Genomic DNA, 16342 nt, shown 5'->3' with positions numbered 1-16342 from the left:
GTTGGTACACTGGGAGGATTTGACCTCCAGTCCAATTGGCTGTGAGGACCAGCTGTGTCTACGCCGGGAGACAGCCTTATTCAACTAGACTTGTAAAAGTGTAAAAGCCTCTGTGCTCAGCTTTGATGGGGCGGAGTTTCAGGGTGGAGCCTCCAGCCTTGGCTTCCCGTCAGCCCCACCCTATGAGGTTCCTGGGTCTCAGTGTCCCTCTGTACTCTCTGCAAACACCTCTGAGAGAAAAGCGCCCTGGAGTTTCGCCCGCTGCCAAACATTCTAGTCTCCCCCCCAATGAATCTGGATTCCCAGATTCTCACCTGGAACTGGGTTTCATTGTAGTCGGAACTGGGGCTCAGCGCAGTCTGGCGCTTTTGTCTCCTTCCCACCAGGGCAATTCAGCAGCACAGTCAACAGACCATCCTCTGTGCGCATTCTTGTGCGCGTCTCCGGTGCTCTGCCTTTTGCCACTCCTCTGCGTTTCCGCCTTACAGCACAGATTCCCCCAGTATGAGCCTGGCTTCCCAGGGTCTCGCCCGGAACTGGGGTTCAGTGCAGTCGGAGCTGGGGTTCAGCACAATCTGCAGCTTTTATCTCCTTCCCGCTAGAGAATGCCAGCCAGGCACTCAGCCGCCCCGTCCTCTCTGGCTCCATCCTCCCCACACGCGCGCGTGCTCGTATCTCCGCCCGTGTCTCCATACCTCAGGCTTTTACGGCTCCTCTGATTTTCCTTGTGGTTTTCTCTTTCTTTCTAGTTGTGGGCATTTCAGTTAGCCAGCTTTCCTGTGGTTCTGGATGATGTCCGTTTTGACTTTTAGTTGTATTTTTGAAATTGTTGTGCCAGGCTGTAGGTTAGGTGTTTAACCTATGCCACCATCTTGGTTTCTCCTAAAGGAGACTTTAATGACTGACTGTAAGAGTCTGATCTAGTAGGCTGGCATGAGGCCATGTACCCAGTAGAAAGCAGGTCGTAGTAGAAGTCACATATCCGCACTGGCTTAGAGGACTGGCTGGGAAGAAGAAATCTCTTTTCAGAGCAGGGTTCACAGACAACAAAACTGCATTTCCGGCAATGGTGATGACGATTAACAGGTGTAAATTTTGCTTTCTGACAACACATACAGTTGCCTCAGAGTCAGGAACCCAGACAGCAGCATGTTCATTGCTGGGTGTCTTCCCACTTTTGGAGAGTAAATCAGTAACACATTTATTTATATGATTCATCCATTCCGATTTCTCAGTGGCAGTGGCAGCATAAACTGCAAATGATTTAGTTGGTGTCTTGATAAGCCATCCATTCCTCAAGTCTCCCTCATCTTTGATGGAATCAATAGTGACATTTTCCAGGGGAATAATATGCTGTTTGTTATATTTTTTCTTCTGGTTGACAATATTGCCATATACAAGAATATCATTAAATAAGAAAAACTGCCTGGCTTTGGCCTTTTTTCTGCACAAGTTAGTCAATACTCCTTCTCCAATAAGAACCCGTCCGGGTATAGTTAAGGGTTGACCAGCTTCTCCAAAACAGTTTTCTACTATATTTATAGGCCTAGTATTTGCTTCACTGTTTGCCAAAGATCTACCATCTTTTGCTAATAGCCCTGGTGGGCGCGGGCAGCGGCGGCAGCCAAGCTCTGACTCTTCCTCGTCCGAAGTCCTGTCGCAGACTCTGCCCACTCCCTGCCTGGGCCTCCCAGGGTGCACAGCCAGGAGGCCCAGGAAGCCCGCACGATCCATACCCTGCGGGTCATCAGGTGACAGGCTTTGCCGCTCTCAGGTGACTCTGCCGCCCTCCAGGCAAACCCCACTACGGCCACCTGGGCTGCCTCTACTCTGTGCCTGCAGGGGCATGCCACCGCCCACCAGTCCACTCTTTGTCTATGCCCCTGATTCTATTACATTCACCAGTTTATTCTGTTCTTCAGATTTTTTATTCACTTGATTTTTAGATTCACTTGTTGATATGTATTTGTTGTCCATAATTTTTATATTTATCTTTTCCTTTCTCTTCTTAGAGAATACCCTTCAGCATTTCATATAATACTGGTTTGGTGGTGATGAGCTCCTTTAGTTTTTTCTTGTCTGTGAAGCTCTTTTTTAAAAAAATAAATTTTTATTGTTCAGATTATTACAGGTGTTCCTCTTCCACCCCTCCCCCCATAGCTCCCCTCCACCTGATTCCGCACCCCACCCCATGCTCTTACCCCCCGCCACTGTCTTCATCCATAGGTGTAAGATTTTTGTTCAATCTCTTCCTGCACCCCTCAGACCCCATTCCCCCTGAGAATTGTCTGTCGCCTCCCTTTTTATGTCCCTGATTCTATTATATTCACCAGTCCATTCTGTTCTTCAAATTTTTTTATTCACTTGATTTTTAGATTCACTTGTTGGTAGGTATGTATTTGATGTCTTTTTGTTGTTCATAGTTTTTACTTTTACATTTTTTTTTTCCTCTTCTTAAAGAATACCTTTCAGTATTTCATGTAATCCTGGTTTGGTGGTGATGAACTCCTTTAGCTTTTTCTTGTCTGTGAAGCTCTTCGTCTGACCTTCAATTCTGAATGATAGCTTTGCTGGGTAGAGTAATCTTGGTTGTAGGTTCTTGGTGTTCATCACTTTGAATATTTCTGCCACTCCCGTCTGGCCTGCATAGTTTCTGTTGAGAAATCAGCTGACAGTCGTATGGGAACGCCCTTGTAAGTAAGTAACTGTTTTTCTCTTGCTGCTTTCAAGATTCTCTCTTTGTCTTTTACCCTTGGCACTTGAATTATGATGTGTCTTGGTGTGGTCCTCTTTGGATTCCTCTTGTTTGGGGTTCTATGCACTTCCTGGACTTGTAAGTCTATTTCTTTCACCAGGTGGGGGAAGTTTTCTGTCATTATTTCTTCAAATAGGTTTTCAGTATCTTGCTCTCTCTCTTTTTCTGGCACCCCAAAAATTTGGATGTTGGTACACTTAAAGCCGTCCCAGAGCCTCCTTACGCTATCCTCACACTTTTGGATTCTTCTTACTTTCCGCCTCTCTGGTTGGGTGTTTTTTTCTTCCTCATATTCTAGATCTTTGGTTTGCCTCTTGGGGTACGGTGAACTACAGTTGAGTTTCTGTATATTCTTTATTTCAGACAGTGTATGCATAATTTCTGACTGGTCCTTTTCCATTTTTTTGGTATTCTCATTAAGGTCCTTGAAGTTCTCTTCAAGTTTATCAGCGGTTTTTAGAAGATTCTTGAGTAACCTTATAAATGTGGTTCTAAACACTGTGTCGTCCATTAGTTTACTTTCCTCCATCTCTTCTATTCGTGACCTGCTTCGGTGTCTCCACATTTTGGCTGCCTCCCTGTGTTGATGGAGTGGCTTTGTGTGGTCAGTGACCTATAGGGGCCGGTAGCTCAGCTTCCCCAATCTGCCTAGGTGGTCGCTCTTGGTACCCCCCTTTGTGGGCTGAGTGCAAAGTCTTGGTGTTGTTAAGCCTTGATTGCTGTTGGTACACTAGGAGGATTTGACATCCAGTCCAATTGGCTGTGAGGATCAGCTGTGTTTATGCCAGGAGACAGCCTTATTCAACTAGACTTGCAAAATTGCAAAAGGCTCTGTGCTCAGCTTGGATGGGGTGGAGTTTCAGGGTGGAGCCTCCAGCCTTGGCTTCCCGTCAGCCCCGCCCTATGAGGTTCCTGGGTCTCATTGTCCCTCAGTGTCCCTCTGTACTCCCTGCAAGCACCTCTGAGAGAAAGGCGCCCTGGAGTTTCGCCCGCTGCCAAACAGTCTAGTCTCTCCCCCAATGGATCTGGATTCCCAGATTCTCGCCCGGAATTGGGTTTCAGTGCAGTCAGAACTGGGGCTCAGCGCAGTCCGGAGCTTTTGTCTCCTTCCCGCTAAGGCAATTCAGCGGCACAGTCACCAGTCCGTCCTCTGCGCGCATTCACGTGTGCACCTCTGGAGCTCTGCCTTTTGCCGCTCCCCTGAGTTTCCACCTTACAGCCCAGATTCTCCCAGTATGAGCCTGGCTTCCCAGGGTCTTGCCCGGTACTGGGGTTCAGTGCAGTCGGATCTGGGGTTCAGCACAATCTGCAGCTTTTATCTCCTTCCCGCTAGAGAACGCCGACCAGGAACTCAGCCGCCCCGTCCTCTCCGTCTCCGTCCTCCCCACACACACGCGCGCCCATTTCTCCACCCGTGTCTCCATACCTCAGGCTTTTACGGCTCCTCTGATTTTCCTTGTGGTTTTCTCTTTCCTTCTAGTTGTGGGCATTTCAGTCAGCCAGCTTTCCTGTGGTTCTGGATGATGTCCATTTTGACTTTTAGTTGTATTTTTGAAATTGTTGTGCGAGACTGCAGATTAGGTGTTTACCTATGCTGCCATCTTGGTTTCTCCCTCGTCTGTGAAGCTCTTTATCTGAACTTCAATTCTGAATGATAGCTTTGCTGGGTAGAGTAATCTTGGTGGTAGGTTCTTGCTATTCATCACTTTGCATATTTCTTGCCACTCCCTTCCGGCCTGCAAAGTTTCTGTTGAGAAATCAGCTGAAAGTCATATGGGTACTCCCTTATAGGTAACTAACTGTTTTTCTCTTGCTGCTTTTATGATTCTCTCTTTGTCTTTTGCCCTTGGTATTTTAATTATGATGTGTCTCGGTGTGGTCCTCTTTAGATTCCTCTTGTTTGGGGTTCTCTGCACTTCTTGAACTTGTAAGTCTATTTCTTTCACCAGTGTGTCTCTTACGGATGTGAAGAGTTGTAATCCAGTATGGTCTCACTCTGACCACTGAGTACACTGGCTCATGGATCTCCAAGGAGGTACAAGGTCAGTCATTGTCTGGGGCCGCCCAGCAGGAGCTACAGAGATATCTGCAGATTCCTCCTCTTTGTATGGGATTTGGATATGCCCAGAAGAGGCCCAGCTATGAAGCAAGGCCTCTGTTGCTGCCAAATTGTGGGCCTTCTTTTGGAATCTCTGACCCAGCTGCAGTTTATTTTAGGCAAAAGGACAGGCCATTCATATGCAAAAGCTGATGCAAACAGCTTGGATGGGGTTGTAAATTGGGTGGGGCGGGGTCTCTGAGAATCACCAGGACAAAGCAAACAGCAATGGCTGCCCTGAAACAGAAAAGTCCCAGGTTCTCTGGGTTCTAACCAACTCTCCACACCCCCCTGGTGCATGAACAATGAACGCTGGGAGCACCTCTAGTAGTAAGCCATCCTTGAGTTCCTGTCCTGATGCCAGACAGTCCAGTTTCACCCTGTATGTGCATGGGTCCCCCAGAGTCTTGCCCGGAACTGGAGTTCAGAGCAAGCGGTAGCTTTTATCTCTAGTATTAAAGAGCAGCACATCCAGGTGACAGATCCTTCCAAGCCTCCGCACCTCTTACTGGTCTCAGTTTGCTTTCTTCACCTCTTCTAGTTGTGGAACTTCCACTCAGTCAGCTTTCCCATGGTTCTGCGTGGTAGTTTTTCCTGCCAATTTGTTGTGGTTTTGATGTTGTTGTGAGAGGCAGCAAGTATAAGTGATTACCTATGCCGGCATCTTAATTTCTTATTAATTTCTTTTTTAAGGAGAGTTTATTGGTGCTCCTCCTTAGAGTTTTCTAATTTCCAAACCAAGATATGTGTCCTATTCATTCAATCAGTTTAATTTTCAGGTCGGCATTTTTCGTGTTTTTTTTTTTTTCCCCCCTGGGAAATATTAACTTAGGCATGCAAAGACAACTATATATTGGTCACTTTATAGTTGATATTTTCTAGATAAGTCTTCCCATTTCTGTAAGGCACTTGCAAGTCAAGGCTCCCTATCAGTGATATTAATGAGGGCTGGAGTCTGGGAGTTCCCAGCTGGGGAGGCACAACTTCCCATGTTAACCGGAGATGTGTTTGCTGCTGTTTTTTTTAATTGTTGTTTGGTGTCTGCAGTGTTTCAGCATATTTTCTAGGGTGTGATGTAGGGGGTTGAAGTGTGTTGCTTTATAGGTTGAGCTACACGATGCTCACTCCTCTAGAGTCTCATCCAACCTTCTTATGTGCCTCGGTTTCTCTCCCTGCTGTGTAAAACAACCGGAAGGGCTACCAGAGCAGGTGGACCAAACCTGATTAGTGTTCCCCCTGAAGAGCCAGGTAGTTTAGTTACAGTTGTGTGGGAATTTCCCTCTGGGGCTCCTGCATGTGGTGAGCAATGACCTCTGACACATCTGCAAATATCCTCAGTTGCCTAAGAACACCTGAGTTTCGTGTAGCAAGGAGAATGTGCCGCTTCAAGATCTTCTGAGCTGAAGAAGATAAGCTCTCATTTATACAGACAAGGTTTTCTCCCTCACACTCTCAAAAGGCAATTCCAATAGAAAAGCCAGAACCAGGCCCATTTTTCCTTCTGTCTCTCCTTAGCCTGGGATGTATAAACCATTAACCTTAGTTCCACCAAGAGTATTAAAAAATACGCCTCAAATAAAGTCAGCAGTACAAGCAAGGGAAGGTCCTGGGTCCAATAGACAATTCACACAAGTTCACCCAAAGGGCAGGGAACTGGTGGGTCAATGGGCCCTTTGCTGCATCCAAGCACCAGGTGTAGGTGTGCAGGGTGGTGCTAGGCAAGCTTTTCTCAGATCCTGCTGTATTGTGCCAAGTAAATGTCAATGTAAGAAGCAATAAAAAATGTGAACAATTGCTGAGATTTTATCTGAGCCAAACTGTCAATTGCCTTTAAGCAAAATTTCAATGGATTGAAATAATACTCTTGAGAATGGTAGCTTTCACCTTATTTTAGATATTACAATCAAAAGTGGAGATGTATGGGGGTTGCATGAAATCCATTGTTGACAGATTGCATAAAAAGTAAAATGATAGACACATACTTCTTTCTGATAGGTGCATATAGGAGACAACAGCCAATAATGAAATCAATAACAATGATGGGATTTGTGGTCTCCGCAGAGCACAAAGTGTCCAGAACAAGGAAAATTCCTTTGACATTCAAAAGCTATGTTCTTGTAGATTCCAAAAGACAATAGGCAGGTTCAGTAAAGGAAAAGATTGATCTAGAGAAGATTCCAGCCTAGGACATAGCGACCCACTATAAACTGCTTTGAGTTAAAAAGTTTTAACTTTAGGACATTCTTTGTGACAACTTTAGGTCTCTGAGATTAAAAGACCACCACCCAGGCCTTCCCTGACCTAATCACAGGTTAAAGAGTGGCCACTTTTTATGTCTCCACACTCGATCACTTATGCCCCACCTCTTGTCACCAATCATGTCCCTTCTCTGTCCCACCACAGGAGAACAAACCATCAACCCCGAGTAGGAAAAGGACCGGTAAGGTGCCAGCAGCTGCAGCTTCCTCACGAACTCTGGGCCTGGCCAGCACATCCACTGTGCTCAAAACACAGGTACCCCAGAAGCTGTTCGCCACCTGGGTGGTGGACTACTCCAGTCCCACCTGCATGCCCAGGTGGTGCAGTCTCACTTTAAAGAAGCTAGTGATCTTCAAGAAGCTGGCAAAGGACCTCAACTTTGTGGTGATTTCCCTGAAGATGCAGGACTGCAAGGGCATCCTTAGGTCCCAAGAGATTGTGCTGCCCCCCAGTAGACCAGTGCAGACCGACCTGGCGCTGACCTTCTCCCTGCAGTACTCCCACTTCCTCAAGGGAGAAGGCAACAAACTACAGGTCATGCTGGAGCAGAGGAAGCTCTATAAGAACAGGGCCGTCCTGGAGTACAAGACACTGGCCACGGGCGCCATCCACATGGCTGAGGTCATGCAACGAAACCCCAAGTGTGGCCAGATGCTGAGCCTCTACAGCAGTGTCAAGGAGTCCTCCACCAAGGTGGCCGAAATCTGGATCTCCTCCTTGTGCAGTCAGCCCATCGAACCCGAGGACGGTGTCAGGCAGGCTAACCCGAAGGCCAAGTGTGCAGGTAACTACACCGACGGGCAGGATGAGAGCTTCTTTTCTGAGTGGGAAGCCAGCTGCAGTAGAAAGAACAGACAGGACCTGCACAAGGCTGACTTTGAGAAGGAGAAGCCAAAGAAGCAGCGGCGATCAATCCGAGGAAACTTGAAGCGAAAAGTCCTGGCGCTTTTTCACAGGTCCAAAGTGTCAGAGAGGGGCCGTCGGTCTGACATGATGGGGAACCCCAGGAAAAGTGACCCATACATGGAGGATGATGAGAGCGTCCTCAGCGTCCCCAGGCCCAAGCTCAGGCCATACTTCGAAGGCCTGTCAGTCTCCAGCTCGCAGACGGAGATGTGGGGCAGCCACAGTGACAGGACCGAAATGGAGCCTCTGAGTCTGGCCCACATGCCGGAGAAGGCATGGGCCCTGAGCGCCAAGCAGCCAAGTGACACTGAAAATGCATTTGTGGCCTGCAGCAAACCCACCAGCAAGGTGGACAAGATCCGGATGACCTGCCTGTCCAGGCCTCCCATCGACCACGAGGACAGTGCCAGGCAATCCAGTTCCAAGGCTGAGTCCTCGGATATCTACTATGAGTGCAAGTGTGAGGACTTCTTCTTACAGCTGGAGGCCAGCTCCAATGATGCCCACAGGCAGGACCAGGAGGAGGATGACTTCAATGAGGGGAATCCGGTAGTCAGAAGAAGGACCATGACCGGGCAACTGACCTACCATGAGAAAGTCCTGTTATGGCTGCACACAGTCCAAGTGTCGGAGGAGGTCCTGGACCCTGAGCAGGACCCTGGCGAGCATGTCCTGGAGGTGGAGGAAGACCTGAACTTCCTGTATGACATGCTGGAGAACCCCAGTGACAGTGGCCCCGACATTGAGGATTCTGACAGCATCCTCAGCACCCCCACACCTAAGCTCAGGCCATACTTCGAAAGCCTGTCTTGTGTCCCAGACATGAAGGACAATCACAGCGTCCTCAGCAGCCCCAATCCCAAACTGAGGCCATGCATGGCGGGCCTGTCAGACTCCAGCTTGCAGATGGAGATGTGGGGCCACCACAGCACCAGGATCCAAAAGGAGCCTCTGAGTCTGGCCCACCTGCCTGGGAACACGTGTGCCCCGGGAGGCAAGCAGCCAAGCCACAGTGACTCCAAATTTGTGGCCTACAGCACACCCACCACTAAGGTGGACAAGATCCAGATGGCCTCCCAGTCCAGCCAGCAAATCGATCATGAGGAGAGTGGCAGGCAGGCCAGCACCACGGCCCTGACCTCGCCTAACGACTCTGCCGGCCCGTCTGAGAGCTTCTTCTTTCAGCAGGCGGCCAGCTGCAGTGCCGCCCACAGGCAGTCCCAGGAGAATAAGTTTGAGGAAGGGAACCTGATAGTAAGAAGAAGGTGCATGACCTGGCAACGGAATTATCACCAGAAAGCTGTGGCATCTATTCTCAAGGCCAAAGTGTCGGAGGAGGTCATGTCCTCAGAACAGGCCCTGGTGAGGCATGTCCCCAAAGTGGAGAAGGCCCTGGTCCGTCGTCGGTATGACATTGTGGAGAGTTCCAGCGAGAGTAGCCTAGACACGGAAGATGACATCAGCGTCCCCAGCACCCCAAAGCCCAAGCTCAGGCGATACTTTGACAGCATGTCAAGTCTTAGTGGCTCTGACTCAAAGGCTCACAGAATTCGCTCCCCTAGGAAGCAGCTGGAGGACAGTCGGGAGGCAGAGTCCTCTGCCCGGGGTTGGTTCACCAGGAAGCTGCCATCCATAGTGCGCTTCACCAAATCTCTAGTCATCCCCTCCAGCAGGTCCAAGAGGAAGCAGGCTGGCCACCGAGGCTGTAACACATCCCTGAATGAGTGGTTCAACAGATGGGACAACGAGGACCCAGAACCACAGAGCCAGCAGCAGATCCCTAGGAAGCCTGTGTGTGACCAGCTAAACAGCATCCTCATTTCCCACGACAAGCTGCCTGAGAACATCATGCTGGTCAACACCTCAGACTGGCAGGGCCAGTTACTTTCGGACATCCTGCAGGGGCACACGCTGCCCATGGTGTGCACTTGCTCCACAGATGACGTCCAGGAGGCCTTCAGCATCATCATCTCCTGGATGCAGAGATACTGCACGTGCACTTCCCAGGCCCTGACACCTGTGAAGATCGCGGTGGCAGGAGCACAGCCCTACTTCAGCGCTGTGCTGGGGGTCTTCGTGGAGCAGCTGTCCCACCAGCCACCCCAATGGCTGGACTACATGCGCTTCCTGGTCATCCCGCTGGGTTCCCACCCCTTGGCCAGCTACCTGGGCTCCATGGATTGCCGCTACGACAACTTCTTCCAGGACCTGTACTGGTGGGACCTGTTCAACAACCTGGATTCTCTGAACACCTTGCAGGACACACAGGACGTTGTGTCGAGAATCACAGAGTATGTTGTGGGGGCCAATTGTGTCTACCTGCTGCCCATCGCAGAGGCCATGCTCATGTCTAAGCAACAGCGCCCTGACGAGAAGTCCTCCAAGAAGCTCATTCCCTTTGTGGGGGCAGTGATGGTTGGAAGAGTGGAACCATCTTCAGCCATGTCAGGAGACTCAGATGATGCGCCCCCCTCATCCAACACCGTCTTCCCCCCGTCAGTGAGTGGGGGCCTGTCCTCCCCCAGCCAGAGTGTCCATGCAGAGATGATGGAGCTGCAGGTGGATTACTGGACGGCAGCTCAGCCAATAGACAAGAAGAGAGTTGCAGAGAAGAAAGACCTGCCTACCGCCAAGAACACACTCAAGTGCTTCTTCCAATCTGTCCTGGTCAGCAGGCTGCCCAGCAGTGATGAGGCCACAGCAACACCCGCCATGTCCATGACAGTGGTCACCAAGGAGAAGAACAAGAAGGCGCCCAAGAAAACCAAGGATGAGGATGTTGAGTCCAAAAGCCAGTGCATCAAGGGCATCAGTCGCCTGGTTTGCAAGGCCAAGCACCAGCAGAACATGCTGCCCGTCACCATTGATGATGTGCAGTGGAACGACGTGACATTCCTCCAGCTGGCAGCCCAGTGGTCGTCCCACGTCAAGCACTTCCCCATCTGCATCTTCGGACACTCCCATTCCACCTTCTAGCCCTGCCCCTTCCCTTGCCCCTCACCCTGCCTTGGCCAAGCCCAGAAGAACCCAGCTGCTTTTCTGTGAACAGTTCAGTTTACTACAGACACAGATCCTGGAAACCCAAAAAGAAACCGTTTTGGGTTTGAATGCACTCACAGCCTGGAACTTAAGGGGGTTGCCCCTCACTAGGAGCTCCTCACTGGAGGGCAGTGTTGAGCTGGAGAATCATGGGCGATGTGTTTTGGCCTCAGGATGCCCAATATTCCCAGCGAGAAGCTTCTGGCCTTGAAGACCTGCCCTTCCTGGAAGCCAGGACTCTGCTTCCCTGGGAGCCAGCTCCAGCCTGTATCCAGCCTCAGAGCTGGGTGGCAAGTGGTCAAGGGCTGGCCTCTGATTGCGGGCATCTGAGCCTTACCACGTGGAGGTCAGTCAGCACAACCTTAGGATCCAGCTGCCAGCCAGCCAACTGGCCCCAGCACCACATACTCGGGGTTCCCAATGAACTTCAGCCTCTCAGGGAGAGAAAAAGACCTGTATGGTGCACATCGCCGTGGCACACTGGCGAGACAAAGTGGTCGAATTCCTGAGCAGTGAACCCATCTTCATTCCTGTCTGGTACTACAGAATATTGCTACCACCCAACAGCTGTGGGACCAATTATTTACCAGGTGAGCCCCTCCCCCTTCAGAGCACATGGTCACCAGGCCACATGTTGGCTGTTTGCCTTCAGGTCACTGCACTGTCTGAGTGTTTGTTCCTCTGAACCCTCGGTGAACCCCAGAGCCAGCTCATAGGGCTATTGTAAGGACTGGCTGGGTCCTCCTGGTAAGTTTTCATAGGTGCCTAGACAGTGGAGAGGTCTTCTGGAGGGGCTGTGATTGAGCCAATTGGTCAATTTTCTCTTCCTCTTGAGGAAGCCTCTGCCAAATTTGTGATTCTCTTTGGGGCCTTGGGCTAACCTCTTTTCTCATTTCATAAAGAGATTGGAGATCCCATTAGGGGTCCCTGTCCCAGTTGAATCCAGATCAGAGATGCTAGGGGTGAGCAGTGGGGTCCCAGGGTGACCCAGCTCTCTGTTATGGGGCTGGTTTGGGCTCATTCATTCAGCAAATATATTAGAAGCCCAGCCATGTTCAGACACATCTCGAGGCACTTAGCATAATCCATCGCACAGAGCAGACCCCAAGTCTGCACTCCAGAGTTTCCTTCCAGTTGGGAGCGATTCCGTCACACTAGGCTGCACAGGCTCGTAGTGCCCACAGGACTGCCGATGTGATGTCCTCCTCGACTCCTCTCCCTATGGCTGCATCTTCCCGTATTGTGAAGAGGAAGGTGAACCTCTGTTCCAGCAGAAAAGGTGAGTCCGTTTTGGGTCAGAGCCAGGAGGGGAGTATGGGGACTGTGATTTCAAGGTGCTGGCAGAACCCTGGATCCCACTCATGGTGGGATTTCTGCAAGAGGTTAGAGGTCTGAGGGTTTCTCCTAGAAATAAGGACACGAGTCAGAGAGTTGTGCATGTGAATATGGGTGGTGTGGGCAAGTAGTGGGAGCTCAGTGAGAGAGTCAGCCCCTCAGAAAATTCATACCCTTCCGCTCCTAATCCAAGCCCTGCTTGCACCCATATCCTGGGACCTTGCTCACCAATCTGGTATAACCTCCTTAGTGGCAGCTTGGCAGGTGTACCCCACCCTGTGGGAGTTGAATTTTAGTGGGAGGCAAAGAACCACACAGGACAGCTAGTTTATTAGGCAGCATGTAGAAGCAGGAGCCAAAGTATGAGGTGATAGGAAGGCCCTGGGGTTCGTTTGTTCGCTCATTGGTCAGTATTCCTGAAACTCGTACTCTGTGCCAATGGGTGACATGAACAGGGTGGACACCAGCCCTCTCAGTCCTAATGGGAGGGATCAGGGACACTGAAAGAGCATATCAGGTTCCCTTGAAGAAGGGGGCAGGTGGTTCCCTCATTGATCCAGAGCTGTCAGTTGGGAGTGCTTTCTGCCAGCCCCTCCTGAGTGACCAGGCGCGTCTCTGCCCGGACTTCCAGGTTTAAGGTGGACAAGCAGTAGGTCTGGCTTCTGGATGGGCAGGAGCAGGAGGCAAAGGACCTCTGGGAGGGCCATGTGGAAGGAACATGCACACCTCAGACTCTGCTGCCCACCTCTCTCTCTCCCCAGGGCCATCTACTGCATCCTGGGCATCTGGCTGGACCAGTACCTCCAGAATTTCTCAGCCTGATGATGCTGTTGGCCTCCGTAGACCCAACTTTCCAGTCCCTGACCTGCCGAACCAGGCCCAGTGGCTCTATTTAAGGCGGAGCACCTGAGCCCACTGAGGCCGAGAAAGGAGGAGGCGGCGGCCTCCGGGGGTGGTGTGGGTGAGTGTGCCTTTGGAAAGCACACAAAAGGCAGTGAGGGTGGTAACATGTCCTGTTCTTGGATCTGCAGAACCAGCTCCTGAGGAACATCAGGGAAACCCTCCAGAGGCAACGCCACCCTAGTGACCTTTCCAGAGCCAGAGCCGGATCCAGGCCCAGCTTTCACTGAACTTCAAGAGGCAGAAGAACCACCTGCAGCATCTCACCCAACTCCTGCGAGGCCAGATCCCGGGCCACAGCACGTGTCAGCTGCCATGGCAGAGAGAGCACCCCTCACCCCCATTTAGATGTAGTGTTAAATGTTTTTTGTTGATGTTACATATCTTTATAATTTTATTGTATTTTTATGATATTTATTAACATAGAGTGTATTGTAGAAAACATTTAATGAAATACTCACAAATATAACCTTAATTTAGATTCTATAAAATTTAACCCTATTAACCCTCAGAGCTTGGAGCAAGTCTGTTTTTCTGGACCCTGACCCATTCAGGGAGAACTGTCCTCACCTTCTCCACCTGCCCTTCCTGTAGCCAGGACTCTGCTTCCCAGGGAGCTGGCTCCCCCTGTGCCCAGACTCAGAGCTGGGTGGCCAGAGGCCAGGGAATGTCCTCCCATTGGGGCATCCTGAGCCCAACATGGAGGCCAGTAGGCTCAGCCCTGGGCATCCAGGTTGACCCCAACACCACTCTCTCAGGCTTCCAAATAAACTTGAACCTCACAGGGCTGAGAATGTATAGTGCAGGCTGCCCAGGAACAGTAACTTGATGAACTGATCAAATACTTGGTGCCCAGCTTCCTGGGTAGCGTCCCCACATTCGTCCTCACTCACCCTTCTGTTTTAATACAAAACATTTGCTACTACCCAACGTGGGTGGGACCAACCATGTACCATGTGAGCCCTGCCCCTCCACAGCACAGTGGTCACTCAGCCACCTGCTTGCTGTTAGTCTTCAAGTCACTGAATCTCTCTGAGTGTTTGGTTCTCTAACCATGGGGAGAACCTAGGCCCAGCCTCATAGGGTTATTGTAGGGACTCGGAAAGAGGGCTTCCTCCTGGGAAAAGGCCCTCTGGGTGCCTGGACACTGGAGAGGTATGCTGGAGGGGCTGTGGTTGTTCTAATTGGCCATTTTGTCTTCTTCTTAACAAAATTTCTGCCTTATTTGTGATTCTCCTCAGGCCTTAGGTTAAGCTATTTTCTTTTGTGATAAAGAGAGTGTAGATTCCATTAGGGGTCCCTGTCCTGGGTGAAGCCAGATTAGAAATCCCAGGGGTGAGCAGGGGGATCCCAGGCTCACCCACCTATCTGAGATGGGGCTCATTCATTCAGCAAATGCCCTGGCCCCAGGACTGCACTCCAGCGCTTCCTTCTAGTCAGGACTGATTCAGTCACACCAGGCTGAACAGGCAGGTAGTGTCCACAGGACAGTCATGTGACTTCTTCCTCAAAGTATCGCCTCATCTTCTCATATTTTGAAGTAGAATGTGGATCTCTGGACCAGCAGAAAAAGTGATTGGGCTTTGGATCAGAGACTTAAGGGGAGTATGGGGACTGTGACTTGGAGAAGGTGGCAACACCTTGAATCCCACATATGGTGGGATTTCTGTAAGATGGCAGAGGTTTGAGGGCTTCTGCTAGAAAAAAGGGAGGGAGTCAAAGAGAGCTGTGCATGCGGATTTGGGAAGTGTTGGGGAGTGGGGAGGGGTGTGGCTGGACCACACAGAGAAGAGCTCCCAGAGGCTGGGGTTAGGCAGGAGCACAGAGCTGCTCAGGTCAGTGCCCTTGGCCTGCAGACTGGAGGACTTCCTGGGGTGGGGGCTTGAACTGGGACTTCAGTGATGGAGATGGGAGGATCTCTTCCTTGGAAGGCACACAAAAGGCACTCATGGTTTAACATGTTCTCTTCCTGGATCTACAGAAGCAGCTTCAGAGCAAGATCAAGAAACACCTAAAGAGGATACGCCAACTGTGGTGCCCTCTCCAGAGCCAGAGCAGGCTCAAGGCACAGGTGTCACTGAACTTCCAGATGTGGAACCACCTGCAGCTTGTGAGCAACTCACCTCAGCTCCAGGGAGGCCTGCGGTCCCAGGCCTTGTGCCACAGTGTGTGTCAGCTGCCATGGCAGATGGGGCTCCCACAACCCCTTTATATACAGTTTGAAAATATTTGTGTTTATTTTGTATACGGTTACAATGTTACTGTATTTTTCTCATACTATTTAGTTACCTACAGTCTATTTTAAAGAAATGTAATGAAATACTCTTCAATATAAATTTAATTTAGATTCTATAAAATTTAACTCTATCAATCTTCATTGCCTTGAGCAAGTCTTTCTTCTGGGCCTCCATGGTATTACTATGAGTCATCGGTTGGGAATAAATAGTGTCTCAAGAGCCATCTGCTCTATGAATAGGACGTTCTTGAGGTCCAGGACAATGGTACTTTGGGTGAAACTGACCGAAGAGTGTCGGGGCAGGGACCTTTTATGTTAGGGCTGCCCCTGGGAACCCACATTTCCTTTGACTTCATCTCCCACCAGCACATAAACAAAGCGTGGTCTTTAGCACCCCCTGTCTTCCACATTGCAGAATGCTGTAGGGTTTAACCCGCAGCAAACAGTTCCTGAACACTGACTGCCACCTGCACCTGGAGAGAAACACCACCCTGCCCCACGCACACTGAAAAGCATTCTGAGCATCTCCTCTGTTGGCCCATAGCACTGAAGAGGGGCAGGGAATGTTCCAGGGCCCCGGGTCCACACTCATCTCCTCCACATGCACCGCTTCCAAATCTCCTTTGGGGTCAGAGCCTCTCTCCACCCTCAGCCCCTGAGCTCTGGTTCAGCTGGGCTTTTTCCTGAGGCTCTTCGGTCTCACCAGAGCCCAGTGGCCATTCTTTCTCACTCCTCACGGCTAAACAAGGTTGTGGGTGCAGCCTGGCTTCTCCCTTTACATCAGTCCTCTTTGCGCTCCAAACCACCCTGGAGA

The 16342-nt window shown here is 50.4% G+C and overlaps 1 protein-coding gene and 1 pseudogene across 2 annotated transcripts; one reads left to right on the top strand and one right to left on the bottom strand.

The window, feature by feature from the left end:
• Positions 1–859: 859 nt before the first annotated feature.
• LOC307115731 (pleckstrin homology domain-containing family F member 2-like) lies at positions 860–1748 on the bottom strand (annotated as a pseudogene). Its single transcript has 2 exons — positions 1737–1748; positions 860–1589 (listed from the first exon to the last, which is right to left on the bottom strand). The product of its transcript is annotated as a pleckstrin homology domain-containing family F member 2-like (transcript).
• Positions 1749–6892: 5144 nt separating this feature from the next.
• LOC307115730 (phosphofurin acidic cluster sorting protein 2-like) lies at positions 6893–10994 on the top strand (the record flags this gene model as incomplete). Its single annotated transcript, XM_079799111.1, has 2 exons — positions 6893–6922; positions 7368–10994. The coding sequence occupies 2 exons, from the start codon at positions 6893–6895 to the stop codon at positions 10992–10994; spliced, it is 3657 nt and encodes a 1218-aa protein (XP_079655237.1).
• Between the last annotated feature and the right edge of the window lie 5348 nt (positions 10995–16342).

This window comes from Cnephaeus nilssonii, assembly GCF_951640355.1.
Source record: "Cnephaeus nilssonii genome assembly, chromosome: 19".
Lineage (NCBI taxonomy): Eukaryota > Metazoa > Chordata > Mammalia > Chiroptera > Vespertilionidae > Cnephaeus > Cnephaeus nilssonii.
The sequence above is the reverse complement of the archived record's forward strand: the minus strand, read 5'-3'. Positions and strand labels throughout refer to the sequence as shown.